The sequence below is a fragment of the Heterostelium album genome (assembly GCF_000004825.1).
Source record: "Heterostelium album PN500 unplaced genomic scaffold PPL_contig26, whole genome shotgun sequence".
NCBI lineage: Eukaryota > Evosea > Eumycetozoa > Acytosteliales > Acytosteliaceae > Heterostelium > Heterostelium album.
In genome coordinates, this window is record NW_008805103.1 from 74,217 (window position 1) to 94,080 (window position 19,864).

Sequence of the window (19,864 nt, forward strand, 5' to 3'; positions counted from 1 at the left end):
GAAATAAAAAAATGATTAAGGAATAGGTAAAAAAAAATGGCATTGTTGTAATTTACAATTGTGACTCTGATGAAATCAAAAAGACATCCTATCCTATAGGATGTGTGGGAGATTTGAGTGTCGCCAACAATTGGATCAAAGATGATCTCTCAAAGTGTTGGTATGGGTACTTTAATTTAAAAAAGTTAAATGCTTATCTTTTAGTAATACAAGAAATTATTATAGAAACCATTTTTAATTCCTTTTTCAATCTCGATGTACATGTTCCAATTTCCAAAAAAATTCGCCATTAATATGGAGGGCGCCCCTCGGAAATGAGGTGCGGGAGTGTGTTTGTTGAAAGAAAAAAAAAGCTTTTGATAAAAAGCCTAAAAAAAAAAAAAGTTTCCAGATATTTTTAAATATTAAGTTTTTTTCGTTTGATTTTAGCCCAAAAATATATAAAAATTCCCATTACTTTGTTGCGGTTTGCGATGGATTGAATTTTGTTTTGAATCAAACAACTTGTAGAACCACCGTTTTTACGGTACAAAGGCATTTTGATTAATCACAACAATGAAAAGCTTGCGGGTGTCATCTGTGGAACTGGTTTTTGGTTTTTGTTTTTTTTTTTTGTTTTATTTTTGAACTTTTTAAAAAAATTAACCAAATGCCGTTCAAATCTTGATCTTTGAAGGTTTTTAATTTTCTGTGACACAGTATCATTCTCATTAACGTCATCACTCAATTCTTCATTGTTGCAACAAAAAAATACATTCTTGAAAATCGTATTACTATAAAAATACAACTAAATTTGTCAACAACACTTCCGAGAATAATAAAATTGGTGAAGGAACATGTTGTTCAAAAGGCCTCATCACCATTTATTAGATTCCATCTATTTCGCCTCTACCAATTTGATGACGTCTATGAAATCCTGGTTGTAAAAAAAAACATTACCGCAAGTTGTAAATATAACTTAAGATAGACAATCATATATCTTTACTTTTTGAGCATGCATGTACCAAAGATATATAATTCCGACATAATTTCTTTCGAAATCCCACAATACAAATAAAATATTAAACAAAAACACAAAAATTTAATTCCAATGGGACACCACCTGTTTCACTATGATCTATGATGATCATCAACAATAATATTTATTTATCAAAAAAAAAACAAAAAAAATCACTGATTCTAATTTTTTAGATTGTTGTGATTTGTTTTTGTAAATAATATTCTTCTTCTTTTTCTTTGTATTTTTATTTTATCCAATCATAAATTTTAAACATATTAAGATTAAGTTTGTTCTTTTCAGCTGAAAAGAAAGAAACCTTACTTTTTTTTTTCTATTTTTTATTAAAAGGGAACTTCGAAATTCTATAGTATAAAACTGGCTACTCTTACTTTTTTTAAAAAACAATTTTTTCTTTGTACAGATAAACATAATGAAAGTAAAGTAATAGTTGTTATAGTTTTTTTAAATGTTGTTGATCACCTATTTATGATTGAAATATAATTCAGCAAGATACTTTGTTTATAAAATCAACAACTAACAAACTAGTTCTTATTATTAAAAAGAACAACAATGATTATTATAATAAAAAAAGGGTTTCCAAAGCAAAAAGATTTTGCGGAGGATAATTTTTCATTTTTTTTTTTTTTAAAATTAAAACTAAAATTGGTTTTTGGATGCCTATCATCGCCCTTGGTATCGACTGATTATTAAATAATCAATTTTATGTTAACCAAACAGTATTTTTTTTAGTTTTTCTTTTTTTTTATTTTTTTTTTTTAATTTTTAAAATATTATATTATTTAATTATTATTTTTGACAAATAATTAATTTGATCATTTTATTTACATCTCTGTAATATATAACTTTATAATCACCCTATAGATTTAATTGGTGATCAACATTTTATTTTTCACCCACCTTTTTAAAGCCACAAACACAACACATATCAACACCGCCACATCAAAATCAAACAAACCAAACATAGTAACGCAAAATTTTATTTTAAGCAATAGAGATAGAATAGCGAATTGTTAAATTATATATAGAGTTTTTGTTGTTGTAATAGTAATATATAAAAAAGATTTTTTTTAAGAAAAGATAAAGATGTCAAATGAATTTTCATCAGATCAATCATTTGGTATGTAAAAAGAAAGAAAAGAAAGGAAGGAAGGAAAGAGTTGAAAGGAAAATAGATAACTAAGCAAGATCAAGAAGAATACTTATACTTTTTAATCTATATAATATGATAATGATATATTAGCTCAACATCTTTTGGAGCAACTATCAGAGAATATCAGTCAGCTGATATTGATGGTTGTGATGCTGCAAGAGAGAAATGCAAATTTACCAGTCGAAGAAGTTGTAGGTGTCATTAGGAGAAGTGTAGATCGGATCATCATTGAGTAGTAACTAACATTTATTAACTATAGTCTGCAGTCGCAAATGCATCTGCTTCAGTTGCAGAGATATCGGCAGCATTAGCAAATGAAGAGTATCAAGATTATCCAGATATAAAGAATGAGATATTAGAAGCCTCAACAAGTATGTTTTTAAACACATAATAATTATAATAATCATAATCACAATATAGATATAAATCAATCGAAAGAACCAAAACGTTGAGTATTGGAATGCAGAGATAGATAGTAAACATATGTTCAATTCCATTCATTTCGAAATTGAAAAGACACTCAATCAACCACTATTCCATTTTTAATGATTTTCGGATTAAACTTGATTGATGTGATGTAAATTTTAAAATATATTAGATAAATAGATTTAAATAGCGCATGATGTATTTTTTTAAAAGCTTGGAATTAAATTAATAATGAATGGATGAAAGAAATAATACATATGTTTATCGATATATTGTTATGCTTTAAAAATAATAGCAAAGTATTCAATTTAATGACCAAAACTATATATTAATAACTATTACAATTGAAATCATAACAATAGGAATGGAAGTAACAAAAAAGAAAGCATTAGATTCAATTCAACAATTTTCCAGTCAAACCGATAAGAAGAAAGCATGGACCAGTGTATCAGAGAGTTGTCGCTCCATTGGAAATGAAACCATTAAAATTTTACATATTGTATATGGAGCTGAAATTAAAAGGTAATTAATCTATATATTTGGCTTTTAAATTTCTTTTTAATTTATTAATTTATTATAAATATATTTAATTAGATTGTTAAAAAATGCAGAGATTGCAAGATTGGCAGTGGAATCTATTAAAATACAACATCTTCAAGAGAATCCACAGGATTTCGCTGATAACGTATCAAACTCTGTATCAAAGATATTTCAATTTGCATCGTATCTAAAGTTGAGAGCGAATGATGAGATTGCTCCATCGGTCAAGTCAGAGCTCATTAGAAAAGCAGACAAATTGGTGGAGATTGGAAATAACCTTATTGGTGCGACCAACGATTACTTGGGTTCCGAACAAGCAGAGACAGGAGTAGTCGATCCATCGACTGAACGTCTTCTCAATCAATACTTGGCGGACATGCATACCGTCATCAAGAGCAGTGAACAAGATATCAATGAAATTGCATCAAAGAATATAATGAATTTAATTACAACTACTTCATCGCCATCAAACAACAACAGCAATAATAACAATAATCAAATTATTTCAAATGCAATTAAAGAAAGAGATGCAATTTTAGATGAAATATTTAAGGCTACTTCTAAAGCTGTTACGGAATTGTTGGCGGCTGGATATAAGGGTGACAGTTCAAGTGTCCGTGTTATATCTTCGTCGTTGGACACTTTGGCTGGAATCTTGTCGTCGAAACTCAAGACTTTGCCAGCTGAGCAGCAACAAGCATTCGCTCAAATTCTGGAGAGACTTTTGCCAGCCACTGCCAAGTATATATCAGTAATCGGAGACATCGTCGACAACCCAGGAAATACACAGATGCTAACCAAAGTGAATGAACCATTGGACGACCTACAGGACATTCTCCATCAGTTGGTAGGTGCCATCGGCAGCAGGGAGCAACAGCTCCTCAATATAATCCGTTCGAAACAAGATTGTTTGGCTATTCTGGCGGGTGCCAACGATCCAAGTGTTATTGTTGGAACTCTCAAGGCACTGACCAGAAATCACAATAAAATGGAGCAACTCGTCACCGCTTCCGATCCCCAAGAGATTAGCAATGCCGTCAAGCAACTCGCTGTGCTCCTACCACAACAAATTCAAGTGGCCAAGGTGTATCTTCGTGATCTCGGAAACAATGAAGTCCGTCAACAACTCCGTGATATAAACAGTGACATGTGTACTCCTCTTGCTCATATCGTTTCTCTGATGGATCCGACCATTGACAATGAAGCACGTGAAGCATACACCAAGGAGCATTGTTCCAGTGCCAAGATTATCGAGGCTGCCAAACGTGGAGATGCTCGTGCAGTCGATGCCTTGGTTCGGGAGCTCGAACAGGTCGTTTCCAACCTGGTGTCGATCTCAACTTCCGAGACAACATTTGACCCAACCGCCAACAGCGCAGTGAGCGAAGTTTCGGAACAACTGATTTCGCATCTCGCCAAGCGTCGTGGTGTCGCTGCTCAACTCTGTAAGAATCCAAATAATCAACAGATTCAAATGGAGTTGGAACTTTTAAACGACAAAATCGGACAGTTGACACTTGCCGTGTCAGAGTCGGTGTCGTCGGACATTGGCGTCTTGCTCCACAAGCTGTACGACGCCAGTCGCGATGGACAACTTGCAAAAGTTGAAGCATTCATGAAAGAGATTAGCAATAAGACATCGATTCCAATCCACACTGTAAATACACAAGAATCCATCAAGAAGGATTTGCATCTCTACAAGATGTTCAACGGACTTGCAAGCGACCTGACAAGTTTCGTCGGACTACTCTCCAAAGAAACAAAAGGACTACAGCCAAACAAGGTGAATGAAACCGATAGACTAGAGTATTTAGGTGGACAAATTAAGGGTAGATTCAATGAGTTGACGCAACAATTGAAACAACACCAAAACGAGCAACAACTGAAGCGTCTCTCGAGTATCTCTAGCAACAGCAACGAATCAACTACTTCCTCCTATGAAGACGATACGCTAACCGAGGAGGAGCCAACAGAGAAGAAGATTCTCCAGTTGTTTGGCGAGTTGATGCAACACATCAGAAAGTCAGAGGCAAACAAGTCAGTATCAACTCTCAAGGCGATGATCAGCGAGCAGGAGAAACTCATTAGTAAAGCCAACGACTTGATGCTCAAGACCATGAGTCCACACTTTAAAGCACAGATTGAATCGAGTATCTCATTGTTTAAGAATTCCATTTCTCTGGCAATCTCAACTGCTGGTAAAGTTGCCAAATCCTCTTCACCCGTACCTTTCAATGCCACTGCATCTTCTTCCGAGGACATCCTCAACAAATGTATTAGAACAGTGAAGCGATCGATTGTTGAACTCGGTCATCTGTTGAAATTCAATTCTCACATCGAGGTGGTTGCCGCCTATCTCTTCTTGACTGGCGCCAGCAGTGTTTCCGATCCAAATGTACAGCGTGCACTCCGACACTTTAAGGAGTTTGCCATCCACTTTAAGAGCACACCCAAAGTAACCGATCTTCTCAGTAAGATTGACCACTTTACACTCTCACCAACTTCGCTCGATGCCATGTTTGAAATCCTCTTGCTATGCCAATCTATTGTGCAAGGTGCATCCGCACACCAAACCAATTCTCGTTACCACATCCTCACTGCTTTTGAAATGGAGAAGTTTGATTCCATCTCTGGTTCCATTCACAATATCGTTGAGCATCAGACCGATCTTATCAAACAGGCATCCGATTACTTGGCAACCATCCAGCCTACCAAGTTGGATGATGCAACACGTCGTTTGTTGGCTGCAAGTTTGCGAACCGTCCAAGAATCACTATCGCAGCAAGTGGAAGCAACAATAATGGTTGTAGATCGTCAGCCAAATGCACTGGACAAGTTGATCACTGTTCACGATGTCATTCGTGAATCCGTAGAGAATGCTGCCAGTGCCATATTCAACGCTTATCAACCACAAATTGAAGTGGAAGGTTTGATTAGTCAATCGATATCCGGATTCATTCCAACCCTATCACTCAACACCTCAAAGGCAATCTCAACCGGTAACAACGCCAACAGCATCCAACAGAAACAACTCGATCAACTAGTTTCTACCATTGTCGAACCTCTCGAACAACTGGAAGTAAGCAGATCTGCTCAACAACGCAATCAAGATGCGACACAAGAAAGAATTCCAGCTTTGGTGAGAGAGGAGAAGGATTTGATTAACAAACTACTGTCGTATCTCGTTGACACTGACACTCAGGGAATTGTAGATACTTCTAGAGCACTTGTAAAGTGTCATCACGAGTTACTTTCAGTTGCAGAGAGTTCCGCTAAAGACGATGTCAAGGAAGCAATCAAAGAGACATGTCACGAACTCACACAACTCATTCCACAACAACTCTCAACTATTAAGCAAGCATTGCAATCAAACAACGACCAGATTGAATCACAACTCCAGCATAAATCCAATCACATTGCCAACCAAATCAAACGTAATATCAACCTGCTACAAGAGTTGACTGTACCTTCATTCGGTGCCAAGTTGGCCAGTGGAAATTTCCGTGCATTTGGCTCCAAACCGCTTGGTGTTGGCGAACAAATGAAACAACAGACCGTCCAGTTGAGATCGACAGGTCAATCGGCAATCGATTGTGCATCGCGAGATTTACCAATGATCATCGATCCAGAGCGTCAACAACGTATCAGAGATGCAATCAAAGACTTGGAGAATCGTCTAAAGAACAAAGCCAACGGACAATGTCTGGATGCATCGATCAGTAGCTTGTTGAATCAGCCAAACGATAAGGATGCTCTTGCCCAATATGAAAGTTCCAAACAGTCCGTACAGGAATCCATTGATAATCTAATGAACGAACTATCCTCTACATCACAACAGCTACTGGTTACTCAACAACAGAATATCCATTCACTCTCGATTCATGCAGTTCGTGGTAGTTTCAACAAGTTGATCGAATCCTCAAAAGCAATTCTCAATCACCAACAGAAATTGAAACAACAGATTCAGAAGGATCTACAACAGATTCAAGACCCAACCAAGAAACACCATATCTTTGTGTCGCTAGGTGAGATTGATTTGTTGATTCCAGAGATTATCAAGGCATCGAAGGATCTTACATTCAACCCAACCGATCATAAAAAGAGAGAGACACTCGAGATGCTACAGACCAAGATGGAGTCACCCATTTCCACTATCCTCTACGAGTTGAACTCATCGAGAGCCAATCTCTTTGACCAACTGGTAAAGAGTCATCAGTCCACCCTCGTAAAGTTGGATGACGCCATCAAGAGCAACAAACGTGACGACGCTGACACTCATCTCAAATCGTTGGAGGTCATTGAAGGAAAGCTTGTTACTCAACTCGAAAAGGATCAATCCTCTCAAATTGAATCGGTTCTACAAGAGCAACTTAAAGAGGTAACCAGAGTATCAAAGGAATGTCTTCAGCAACAACAACAGCAACCAAATGCAGCATTGGAAGTTGAGAAAGACTATCGTATCTTCAACTTGATGTTGACTGTAAGCAGTCTTGTTCTCAGTCAATCGATTGCCAGCAACGCTATCCCAGCCAATACACTCGGTGATTCGAACGACCAAATCAAGAACATCCTAAACTCTGTAAAATCCAACAACGTTCTCAATCTCACCAAGAATCCAGAGAAAGTTCAAAAATATGTTTCCATTCAGAATGGCGGTGTTGCTCAGCCACTTCCAATGTCACCAAGAACCGGAAGTGTCTCTTCGTCCAGACCACAGAGCATGCAAATCAATCAAATTTCCAAAACTAAACAACCACTTAAACTTTCAGGATCAAATAATAATAATATAAGTAGTAATAATAATAATAATAATAGTGGAAGATTAGAAGATTCAGTTATAAATGTTGCAAATAAGATTGGTGTTAATGGAATGGAACAAATGAAAAAGATTTCCAAAGAACTATCGCAATATGCAGCTCATATCAAGGCAAACGAGAGACCACAGATGATTCAAAGTGGTAGAACTATTGCAACACTGTTGAATGAACTCTGCACAGAGATCACCAACATTGCCAAGACCTGTAACGTCCCACATCTACAAACCAAACTCTATCAGAGCGTCAATGCACTAAAGACTATTGGTTGCCAAATAAAGATTCTCTCTGGTGTCAAAGCTGCATCCGACGGACAAGATCCAGACTCTGACTCTCAACTCTCCTCATTGATATCTGCACTAGGAAATAATCTACAAGATATCAATAATTGTATAAACACAACAAATACTATAAATCATAATAGTAATAATGGAAGATTAAAATAAATAAACAAATAATATATATAAAACATTACTAGAATAAATTATATAGTTTATTAAAAATTAAATATTATTATTATTGTGTTTGTTTGTTGTTTGTGTTTTTTTCACTTTTTTATTTTTATTTTATACATGAGATGCTAAACAATGATTTAATTCTTTTTCAATACGATCTTTGTTTGCCCAATAACTGGCACTTGTTCGACTTCCCAATGCTTCATAGTCTGGTTTGTAGTTTCTCATTACAACTTCGAGTTCTTTCTTGCAATATTTCTTTGCGTCCAAAAGTTTTTGGTGACCGAATTTTGTCTCCCAATAGAGGTGGCTCAATCCTTCATACTCTGTCATTGTGCTCGGTTTGTTTGGTCTGTTCATAACTTTATTCTTGGTGTCAAACGGTATCAATGACTCTGTTATCTTGTGTCCCTTGACATCATTGATTCCCTTCTGTTGGATCCAAGAGAGCATCGATGAATCCATATGATTGAAAGCTGATAACACTATCAACGATAACAACACAGCCAAGACAGCTGGAAACAATGTTCTAAATGTTTCATTGAATGTTATTGTTTGTTGTTGTTGTATTGATCTCTTTGGGTAAATACCCGGACGAGATTTATCATAAACATGATGAGTTGTATGAGTTGTAGATGACATATTTTTACTTAAATAAATTTGGACTAATTATAAATATTTTAAAAAATATACACTACTAATTATTACTAAATAATAAATAAATTTAAATAAATAAAAAAAAAGATTTAGTTTATTTTTTTTAATAACTTTTGTTAACTAATATTTATAGATTTAAATGATATGGTATATGTTTTGGATAGACACCAAAATAATCTCTTAAAGCAACTATAGTTTGTTTGTTTTTGTGTTTTTTCTTGTGAACAACAACAAAAAAGAGTACAACTTAAACTACTAAAATTACTATTCAGTTAATTAAAATAATTTCCTTTTTTTTTAGTAGATGATATTTTTACAAGTTCAATATAATAGTTTTTAATTTTGAAAATGTTTTAATATTAAAACTTTCCTTTTTAGTAAAAAATTAAAAAAATTAAAAACCAACCAAAAACTTTTTTAGGGAATTTTTTTTTTTAACTTTGATAAAAACTAGATTTTATTCGTTTCAATTACATTAATCACATCAAAATTGCTTTTTGTTTAAACAAATAATAGTTTTATTATTCTTTTTGTAAAAGTAAATTTTTGAGAAATATAAATTAATTGTAAACAAAATAAATGGTTTATTCACTTGAAAACAGAAAAAAAATTATTAAACTGTCCTTTTTGATTTCAAAAAAAAAAAAAAAGTTCTTTACTTACTGCGTAAACCCACAAACCAAATTTGCCCGAAGTCTTTCATAGAAAATTTATCAGTCGTCCATTTTGTTTACGATTAATTTATATTTTCTCATAAAATTTACTTTTACAAAAAGTGAAATAAAACTATTATTTGTTATAGTCATTCGAGAAGATGCCTCTAAGAAAACCAAGAATGTTGAGATCCCTCCAAGATTTGTGATTGAATTGTGAATCATTTGAATATAATCCATATCTTGATTTTCTTTGTAACCTGGAGTATCAATAACATTCAAAAATAAGATCACAATTTTCAAAAGTGTAGACTTTACATTCTGATTCATGAAATATAGTATTTTCATTGAGATTTCCAACCTTTTTTTGGTATTAACCATTGAAGATGAAGTATATTTCTTTGAAGTAATTGTTTAATAAATTAATAAAAGAAGACTTTCCAGTTCCCTAAATATTTATTATGAGTAAATTAAAAATTAGAATAAAATCAAATCAAAAATAAACTATAATAATAAATACTTCTAATCCAATCTCTATAATATTTATAATTGGTTTTTTAGACATTCTAAAACTACAAATATTATTCTATAATAAGTATATTCTATAAAAATATGAAAATAGCTAAAAACAATGAAATTGATCAGTATTTATACTGTTTAAGTTAATTAAAATTTTAATTTTTATTATTAAAAATTATAGGTTTGAATAGTAAACATTCTAATTATATATATTAGATTTTAAATTTATATGGAGTCAATGATAAAATACTATTGGAAGTAATTATTTAGAACCTAGAATTTTGAACTCATTCTTCTTCTTTCGACCAACATTGGATTGTTACAGTCAGTCTGACGTTGATATCTACCATTGGTAGCAAACCATTATCCTACTTTCGTGGAACAACACAAATTACATAAAAGTATTACTATGGCCAACCATGATACAGTTATATTCTTGTTAAGAAACAATAGAAATTATTGACAACTCTAAACGAATACAACAATCTTGTAGGGAAAAAAAAGAAATCAAAAAAAAATTAAAATTAAAATTAAAAAAAAATAAGACATGTTGTTACACCCTTTTTTATTATTTTCGATCCTTACTTGCAGACTATCGATTTCCTGGAAATTCATATGGAACCACTATGATGGTGTTTGTTTATTACTGTAGATGATTTATCACTTCAACAACCAAATCAATCTTATTATTATCAATTCGAATAGATACATTTTTTTTTTTTTAATACATAAAATTTAAATAATATGATTCAAAACAATGATGAAGATGATCTTCTAGGAATAGAATGGGAACAGCATGAGGGAGAAGATGAATATCAAAATGATGAAAATCAAGGTAAATAGTAAAATAGCTAATCTTTTGCAAAACTATCAAGTTATTAATTTTATATATTGATATATTATATATAGAGCATAATAATGATATAGATTTTGAAATAGAATATGACAATGAAGATACTTCAGTGTCTTCATCATCTTTACCACTCTCTGGTATAAGTACACCCAGCAATAGTTTTGATAGTGGTTTATTCGATTCAAATAACAATAACAATAATAATAATAATAATAATAATAATAATAATAATAATAATAATAATAACAATGAGGATGATAAATCAATTGATATGTATGTTATATTATCATATAGCTTTGACCAATATATTTAAAATAATATTAATATTAATAATTTATTAGATTTATAGAAGTACCAGGTAAGAAAAAGAAGAAGAAATCAGTACCACAAGATCCACAGATAAAGCTTGCAAAATTAAAAGCTTTAAATTTACATAAATCAGTATTGTTATCTTATTTACTCAGTTTCAAATGTTGTGTAAATAGTTTAAAAGATATTAAACTTGAATCAATAGTTCTATCAACCATACCATCTCATTTCCTCAATTTATTCAAACAACAGAACAACAACAACAATAATAATAATAATAATGATAATGAATATGACAATACACAATTTATCAATAATATAAATGAACTATTGAATTGGTATCATTCAAATTTGAAATTAGATTTCAATCAAAAGATACCTTTACCTTCTATTTTGAAACAAATCGATACAAATAATAATAATTATAATATCATTGATGTTGATTCTTTTGTAAGTTTTATCTATTATTTAAATGAATTTATTAATTATTTTTTAAAAATAAGATTATTAATAATCTTTTAATATTAATTATTATATATATTAGGTATTTAAGAATAATAATAATAACAATATAAATAAGAGGAAACAATCAAAGACTGTTGGATTAACAAGATATCTCGTGGAACAGTTTAAAACAGGAGTGTTGTCACCTCACAACTTTTTACATTTGTTTTATGTTGTATGTAGATCACTTGGAATCAGAGTTAGATTGGTTTCAGTATTAAAGACACCTTTAGCTACACCCGTTACAGCTGCCAAACAGAAAAAGTTAGAGAGTTCAATTTGTCCAACAAAGAGATCTTCATCTCTACCCAACATATCAACTAATAGTAGTAGCAGTAGCAGCAACAGTAGTAATGGTAAAGATGGTAATGGTAATAGCAGTAATAGTAGTGGTAAATCAACACCTACAAAGTCACCAAAAAGAAAGAGAAATAATAGTAAGAAGGTAGAGACTAGTGATAGTGAAGGAGACACTGAAACTGACAGTGATAGTGGTGATACTGATAGTGACAGCGACAGCGATTTCAAATCTACGAAAGTTATACCTGTAACAAAGAGACAACAAGCATTAGCTCTTAAGAGATCATCAACAGAGCCAATTAGCAAAAAGAATAACAAGAACAGCTTGAATAATAATAGTGAAGATGAGAGTGAAGATGAAAGTGATAGCGATAGTGATAACAAAAAGAAGAAGAATAAGAATGATAAGAAGAAAACAAAAACAACATCAACAACCAAGAAGAAACAACAATCAAAAAAGAATAATAATAGTAAGAGTAATAGTAAAGTAAAGAATGAGAAGAAGAAAGAAGAAGTCATTGAGAAAGAGAAGGATAAAGAGGAAGAGGAGTCATCACCGAAAAAGAAGCTAAAAGTAGTCGATGTTAAAAAGCAGGAGGAACTGGTCATTAAATTAGATGAAACAGATCATAATGTTGAAATTTGGTGTGAAGTAATGGATAGTAATAGTAACGAGTGGATCACTGTCGATGTACTAAATAAAAGAGTGAACAAACCCGGAGTTTTGGAGCCTTTTAATCAACCGTTTGCATATGTTATTGGCTACAACGATGAACATATCAAAGACTTGACAAACAAGTATACCAACAATATCATTGCATCGGTTCTTAGGAGGTTGCCAGCTGGTCCACCAACACAGTGGTGGTTGAACATCCTCGAACCGTTGAATACCGACATCGATGACCTCGCCAACAAGAACGAAGACAACAAGATCATTGAAATGGAATCGAAAATTCAGAAACCACAAAGTCTATCGTCATTCAAATCACATCCTCTATTCATGCTCGACAAGGATATACCGAAATACAGCTCATTGGAACCCGGTGCCAAACCCATTGGAAAGTTTAAAGAACATAGTATTTATCATAAAGCACATGTTAAGACTGTATGTATTATCATATCATCTAATATTTATTCATTTCATTAGATCTAACTTTTATAATATTATTAATTAGTTACATGTAATGGATAAATGGATACAAAATGGAAGAATGGTGAAGCATGGAGAACAACCAGTTAAAGTTGTCAAAGCAAAGAAGACTTCTTCACCTACATCTCATTTATTTGGAGAGTGGCAAACTAAACCTTATGAACCTGCTATTATTGTGGATGGCATCGTTCCTATGAATACGTTTGGAAATGTCTATATGTTCAAGCCCGATATGATACCGTTTGGCGGTGTACATCTGAAGGATAAGGGTTTGATGAGAGTCGCCAGGAAGCTACATATATCGGTTGGTCCTGCTATTATTGGTTGGGAGGTGACTGGTTGTCATCGTCCACACCCTATCATCCAGGGTGTAGTAGTTGCCAAGGAGAATTCAAAGCTGTTGATCGAAGCTTGGATAGAGGATCACCGCAATCGTGTAAAAGAGAATGCCAAGAAGATTCACAATGAAACACTCGCTCGTTGGAAGAACTTTTACAAAGCATTGCTAATTAGAGAGTATATTCAGTCGACCTACGGTGGCAAAGAGGAGATCGAGACAAACACCAACAAACTTGTACAGGCATCCGAAGAGGTTGAAGAAAAAGATGTGGAGAAGGCAAAGGTGAATGAGAAAGAGAAGAAGAAGGCCGATCGTAATAAGGAGAGTGAAACAAAGTTATTGATGCTGGCAAAGACACTTTTCCAAAAGGATGGAAATACTAGTTATAATATCAATAAAGATTTGGATGAAGAAGAAGAAGAGGAGGAGGAAGACGGTGAAGGAACAAAGGTTAATACTACTCCAAAGAAGAAAGGTGTAAAGAGACAAGCTAAATCTACAACTACTTCACCAAAGTCGCTAAAGAAAAAGAGTACACCAGTTAAATCGAAAAAGACAACTCCAAGAAAGACACCACCAAAGAAGAAGGCGAAGCAACCAAGTGAATCTGAAGATGAGTCATTGGAAGAACAGGAAGAAGAAGTGATACCATCAGATGACGACTTTAAACCCATTGTAAGACCAAAGAGAATCATAAAGAAATCAATTGATCTTGATTTTAAAGATGCTGATTCCGATGAAGACATCGAATCTGAAGAGGAAAAAGTGGAATCATCAGATGACGACTATGTTCCAACAAAGAGTAAAAGAAAACAATCACCAAAAAAGAAACAAAAGAAATAAATTTAATTATTATTTTTAATTTAGTTCACAATCATAATAATAGTATTAATTTAAATGTTATTTTAATTGATTTTTCAAATAGATAGATTAATATAGTTTTAATTTTATTAAAATATTGCGATATATCACTATATAGGGATATTTAAAAGAATGGAAAAAAGAACAAATCTAATTGTAATTTAAGCAGTGGTTGGTGCAGTTGTTGGGGTGGATGATTGACAAGCACATTGTGGTTGCATGTAGTAGATTGAGTTTGGCTTGTCGCAGTATGAAGTGAACCAAGCATCAGTCAAAGATTGTAAGACACCACCGATTAAACGTGGAGCTCTGTTTCTCAAACCATAGTAACGACCCATGATGTAACTGGAGTCAATTGGGATGTTAGACATACAGGTTTGACAGTAGAGACGCTTGTTGGCAGTACCATATACAACGGTCTTGAAATCAGCCCAGAGCAAAGCAGAGGCACACATGGCGCATGGCTCACCGGTGGTATAGAGAGTCATATTGGTGAAAACGGTGGTGTTGTAGAGGGCAGAACAGTTGTTAATGGCAACGATTTCACCGTGAGAAATCATGTTTGGCTTTCCAGTGTTGACACCAGAACACATGAGATTGTTATTGGCATCATAGATGGTAGCAACAAACTTTCTATTCATTGACTTTGAGAGATTCAAAGTGTAGTTCATATTGGCTTCATGGATTGCCAACTCTGAAGCTGACAAGTCAGATGGTGTAAGAACTGGTAACTAATATTATTATTATAATTATTAATAATTGGAAAAAAAAACAAATTTATATCTTCTTTTTTTGAATTATTTTTTTGTTCTTTACTTACATTATCAGTGATACGGTAGTTTGTGATGTCATTGGCTTGACAGTTTCCAATTGTAACATCATTTGGGTTATATGGGTCCACACAAGCAAAGACAGATCCAGCCAAAAATACTAAGAAAACAGATAAAATTAAAGACTTTGACATTGTTGTATTTGATATATTTATTTATAATTAATAGAGTTGATTAACTATTTGATTAGAGGTCCTTGATCCTTTGCTCCACTTTTATACTTTTCTAAATCTATGGTTTACCAAGGTAGGAAAGTCTAGTTAAATTCATTAAATAAATAAAATTTAATGAAATTTTACCAAATAACATGGTAGTTTGGAAGCAGAGACATATTTTTAAAAAGGGATTCTCTCCACAGCAAACATTGTTTTTGTGAAAATACAAATTAAAGTTCGTCTTAACCATACCCCAAAAACAATTAAACCAAAAACCGAACCACCAAATCTGACTGTGTTTGTCTCTACTAAAAAAAAAATAAAAAAATAAATTGGATATTATAATATACACCCCACAACTTTTAAATATAAAAATAACAACAAACAAAAAATAAATATCATATCTTAAAAACATTTATGAAATAGTTAATTAAAGGGTAAGGGTGAGTGGTAGTTTAAACAATGAATGGTATGGTTTTTTTTGTTTAGAGAAAATAATTTTGTAATACAATATTGCAAAGATACCCTCAACTTACAACTCTGGTGGCCACACTGATTTCAATTGGGTGGGTGATCAACCAAAACTATGGTTGAAATATTACTACCATGAGTGAAATTATTGAAACTGCCAATAACTAATTTTAGTCAAGAACAGTGTCTTTTTGATGTTGTTTGAGGAAACTGTGGTTTTCGATCGAGACCTGCCAATATTGAAAGTGAATATGCCCGAAAAAGAAAATATTCACCAATCATTACAACATCCAAAGCATCGTTATTTTAATAAATATATGGCACATTATGATATCCTTCATGTCGAATGGAGGAAGTTTAAAAAAAAAAACAAGCAAATTTAAGAAAAAAACGAGTTCATATTTAATTAATTAAAATTTTTTTTTTAGAATATTTGATGCACCCCAACATTGGCTTGGCACCAATCTGAAATAAAAAACTATCAAAAAAGGAGGGAATTTTTTTCAAAAGAAGTTTGGTCCAAATTGGGATTAACCTTAAAGATAACCCCTTTGATGTGCATGCACAGATGATCAGCCTAGAAACTAATTAAAGATTAAATTCTATGAATACAATACACTATCTAAACCAGAATTTTTAAAACATGATGTTGATATGATGATGATAATGATTTTTTGTTATCTAGCAACGGTCAGTTGTGATGATGCAAGATTCAAATCTGCTAATAATTAAAAGGATATTTGTTTGTGTTTCATTATCTATAGATCTGGTAAGATATGATATCTTGTTAGAATTAAGAATGATTTCTCCTCTAAAGATATTTAAAAAATGCTAAAAAACAAGAACGAGTTAATTTTTGTTTTTTTTTTCTGATTAATGAATAAAACGAAAGTTGATATTAAATTTGATCAATTCAAAGTGCAAAGAAAACTAAAATCAAATGATCTACTTTTAGATTAACTTATTTTTGAGCTCTATTCAAATATTCAATTCTATTTATTGTTTGTAAAACTCTACACAAATATTTTAGTGTAATCCCACTTGGTTATTTAGAGAGTGTATGTCTATACATATTCAATTAGACTTTATTATAATATTTAAGTGGAATTTTTCTTTACTCTGAAGTAAGAATATATTTTATTTATTTAAAACAATATGAATTATCTTATAAGTTTACCATTTTATTTTTCAAATTGAATAGTGTTAATTTCTTCATTAGATAGTTTCATATGATTGATGTAAGTTTCAATGAAATATCGTTTATGTAAAATGGCAGTGATCAATCCACACTGGTGTAGTCTACCAAAGATGAGGTAGTATTCATTGTCCAACTTTCTAATTTGACATTTCGATAGTTTATGTAAGCTTTTCTTGTCTGATTGGTATCCATTTGGTTCATGATGTTTATAGCGGTACTGGGAAGCAGAGAGTAAACACCGTCACCAATAAAGTTGACTTTAAAATTTCTAACGATCGGTGGAATCGATAGTTTCTTCTTATAGGCAGACAATGTATAGTCATCATATTGTTTGATACAAACAGTTTCCACGTGCTCACTCATGTTCCATCAACATTAAAAGTATTGTTGAAAGATTTCTTTGGTGGTTGATGGTAATTTCGAACAATCGTACTTATCGGTATTATTGAATCCTAGATCCAACGATACGATTTCGTTCTCCGGTCTGACACTTTCAAAACGGAGAGGAGAATTCTTCATACCAAACGAAGGACTTTTACATTTGATATTTCTTAGTGAATCATTCAGAAGATTTGATCTACTTAAATACAGATGTTGCAACTCTAATGCCTCACTTGGTTCCAAGTCGTCGTTGTCGTGGGTGTGTGAGAAGTTTTTGTCGATCTTCAAGTATTTCACTGATTGCGGTATATCAGAATGTCTGATTGGATAATGGGTAGACAATTCCAATTTGACCACTGTTTTGGGAATCAGATTTTCGTGCACAAACGAACCATTGTTGCGGAAAGTTCCAGAGACAAAGGTTATGTTTAGATTCCTGAGTTTAGGAAGTTAGTTGATATGCTCGAGCCAAGTGTAATCTACATACAACCCAAGCTTCAGAGTCTCGAGAGAGGGTGGCAGTGTCCCTGGAGATATACTCTTTTCAAAGCGATCGGAAAACTCTAGAAATCGAAGATTCGCTGGAAGTATGCCTGGCAAGATTGGCTGATTGAATTCGCTACCAAACTTGAGGTGTTTCAACGTAGACGGAACACAATAGGTTGATTAGAACCATTGCTAAACACAATCTTTTCTATACCTTCAGGGAAATATCCTGGCGACAAAGGTAGATTAAAACTCTGGTTGTATCGAATTGTTTTAATTTTCGGAGGTATAACCACATTATATAGCATATCCGCATTCCAAATGATCATTTCCTCAATATTGGAGTTCGATATTCCATCGTACAATCCTTCAAAAGAAAGATTATTGTAATAATCAAATGAAATAGATCTAATATTCTTTGGTAACCAAGTAACTTTTTTACCTAGATATATATTAATATTAATATTAATATACTACACTGTTAAATCAATGTATATAGATATCCTACATACCAAAAATTTTCTTATCATGAAGAATGAAATAATCGAAATTCATTGCTTCAAGCTGAAGTTTGCTTACATTTTCTACATTTCTGACAACCAACAATCTGCAGTTACTCTTTGATTGAATCGATTGATAGAATAATGATTTATAAGATCGAAGATGGAAGTTTCGATATTCATCGTCCAACTGAAGTGTAATCTGTTCATAGTTGAATGACATGTATTATCTCTATCGTTGAACCATCGCTTGCATACCAAACTCATGCAAATCTTATCAATATTATCATCTAAAAAGTTTGAGATATTCTTTAACAATATATGTGGAATGTCTTTAAATAAAATATTATCATTCATTTTATATTATTTTCATCAACCGTTAATGATGAAAACATATGATAAGATGATCATGATCACTCACCATTATTTTTGTTTTTTTAAAAAAAATTGCATGGATCATTAATGAGGTAATTGCTGTATAATACATTTTATTGTTTGTTTGTTTGTTTGTTTATTTATTAAAATCTAATAGATAGTGTGTGTTTTATACCGATCGTGTAGAGATGTGAAATCGAATTACACTACTCATCAACAAACAGCAGTATCTCCAACTTTCCCTTCATTTCTTTTTATTGTTAGTTAACATTCAAAATCAGAACTTAATAATAACCAGTTTTGTTTGTTTTTACACCACAACTGACTGACCAACTGAACAACAAGCAGTTACTTATTATATAGCATAATATAGCAAACATTGTCTGCAGTTTATAGATCTTGAATGATATTTCTCCAAATGGAGCATTATTCTCGGTGCTACTATTGGTTCTTCATTTTTAACATCTTCAAACCTAACAACATCTATATAGAACAAGATTATATTATTAACAACCATCTACATTTAGTTAATTAGCAAAGATGTAGGTAGAAAAGTGTTATCATTGGCATATTGAATGAATATCACAAATATATTGTTTGAACTTGTAGACCCCACTAACAACAAAGTAATTCTAAAGAAATAACCTCATTTATACATTTGTTGATACACGCAAATAAAAAGTAAATTCAACAAGCATTAAAAGATAGATAGTTATATTATCAAATAATGGTTCCACAATTGTGAAAATACCACAATCGAGTCAACATTAGAGTGTTTTTAGTTTACCACCACACAGATATTTAAATATTATTGATGAGTGGGAGTGTGAATGTGTTGTTGTGTTTTGTGGTATCTTTTATTGTTGTTATTGTTATTGTTTTAATAGTTTTTAATCATCATTATCACTGTCGATAG

General features: G+C 32.4%; 7 protein-coding genes across 7 annotated transcripts; 3 read left to right on the top strand and 4 right to left on the bottom strand.

Annotated features, from left to right (window-relative positions):
• Positions 1-36: 36 nt before the first annotated feature.
• On the top strand, positions 37-2,821 carry PPL_11766 (uncharacterized protein; the record flags this gene model as incomplete). Its single annotated transcript, XM_020582515.1, has 6 exons — positions 37-47; positions 1,349-1,367; positions 2,099-2,138; positions 2,262-2,383; positions 2,431-2,542; positions 2,811-2,821. The coding sequence occupies 6 exons, from the start codon at positions 37-39 to the stop codon at positions 2,819-2,821; spliced, it is 315 nt and encodes a 104-aa protein (XP_020426869.1).
• A 140-nt stretch (positions 2,822-2,961) lies between these two features.
• fip-2 (filament-interacting protein) lies at positions 2,962-8,397 on the top strand (the record flags this gene model as incomplete). Its single annotated transcript, XM_020582516.1, has 2 exons — positions 2,962-3,119; positions 3,192-8,397. 2 exons carry the CDS (start codon positions 2,962-2,964, stop codon positions 8,395-8,397), a joined length of 5,364 nt encoding a protein of 1,787 aa, XP_020426870.1.
• Positions 8,398-8,517: 120 nt separating this feature from the next.
• Positions 8,518-9,048, bottom strand: PPL_11768 (uncharacterized protein; the record flags this gene model as incomplete). The annotated part of the gene is made up of 1 exon (XM_020582517.1): positions 8,518-9,048. The coding sequence occupies one exon, from the start codon at positions 9,046-9,048 to the stop codon at positions 8,518-8,520; it is 531 nt and encodes a 176-aa protein (XP_020426871.1).
• Positions 9,049-9,103: 55 nt separating this feature from the next.
• Positions 9,104-10,281, bottom strand: PPL_11769 (uncharacterized protein; the record flags this gene model as incomplete). The annotated part of the gene is made up of 4 exons (XM_020582518.1): positions 9,104-9,113; positions 9,381-9,433; positions 9,828-10,115; positions 10,237-10,281. The coding sequence occupies 4 exons, from the start codon at positions 10,279-10,281 to the stop codon at positions 9,104-9,106; spliced, it is 396 nt and encodes a 131-aa protein (XP_020426872.1).
• A 698-nt stretch (positions 10,282-10,979) lies between these two features.
• rad4 (DNA repair protein Rad4 family protein) lies at positions 10,980-14,534 on the top strand (the record flags this gene model as incomplete). The annotated part of the gene is made up of 5 exons (XM_020582519.1): positions 10,980-11,070; positions 11,145-11,361; positions 11,430-11,847; positions 11,942-13,306; positions 13,377-14,534. The coding sequence occupies 5 exons, from the start codon at positions 10,980-10,982 to the stop codon at positions 14,532-14,534; spliced, it is 3,249 nt and encodes a 1,082-aa protein (XP_020426873.1).
• Positions 14,535-14,713: 179 nt separating this feature from the next.
• On the bottom strand, positions 14,714-15,516 carry PPL_11771 (nucleoside deaminase; the record flags this gene model as incomplete). The annotated part of the gene is made up of 2 exons (XM_020582520.1): positions 14,714-15,283; positions 15,373-15,516. The coding sequence occupies 2 exons, from the start codon at positions 15,514-15,516 to the stop codon at positions 14,714-14,716; spliced, it is 714 nt and encodes a 237-aa protein (XP_020426874.1).
• A 1,771-nt stretch (positions 15,517-17,287) lies between these two features.
• Positions 17,288-18,930, bottom strand: PPL_11772 (uncharacterized protein; the record flags this gene model as incomplete). Its single annotated transcript, XM_020582521.1, has 5 exons — positions 17,288-17,463; positions 17,728-17,943; positions 18,127-18,214; positions 18,274-18,515; positions 18,678-18,930. The coding sequence occupies 5 exons, from the start codon at positions 18,928-18,930 to the stop codon at positions 17,288-17,290; spliced, it is 975 nt and encodes a 324-aa protein (XP_020426875.1).
• Positions 18,931-19,864: the final 934 nt, after the last annotated feature.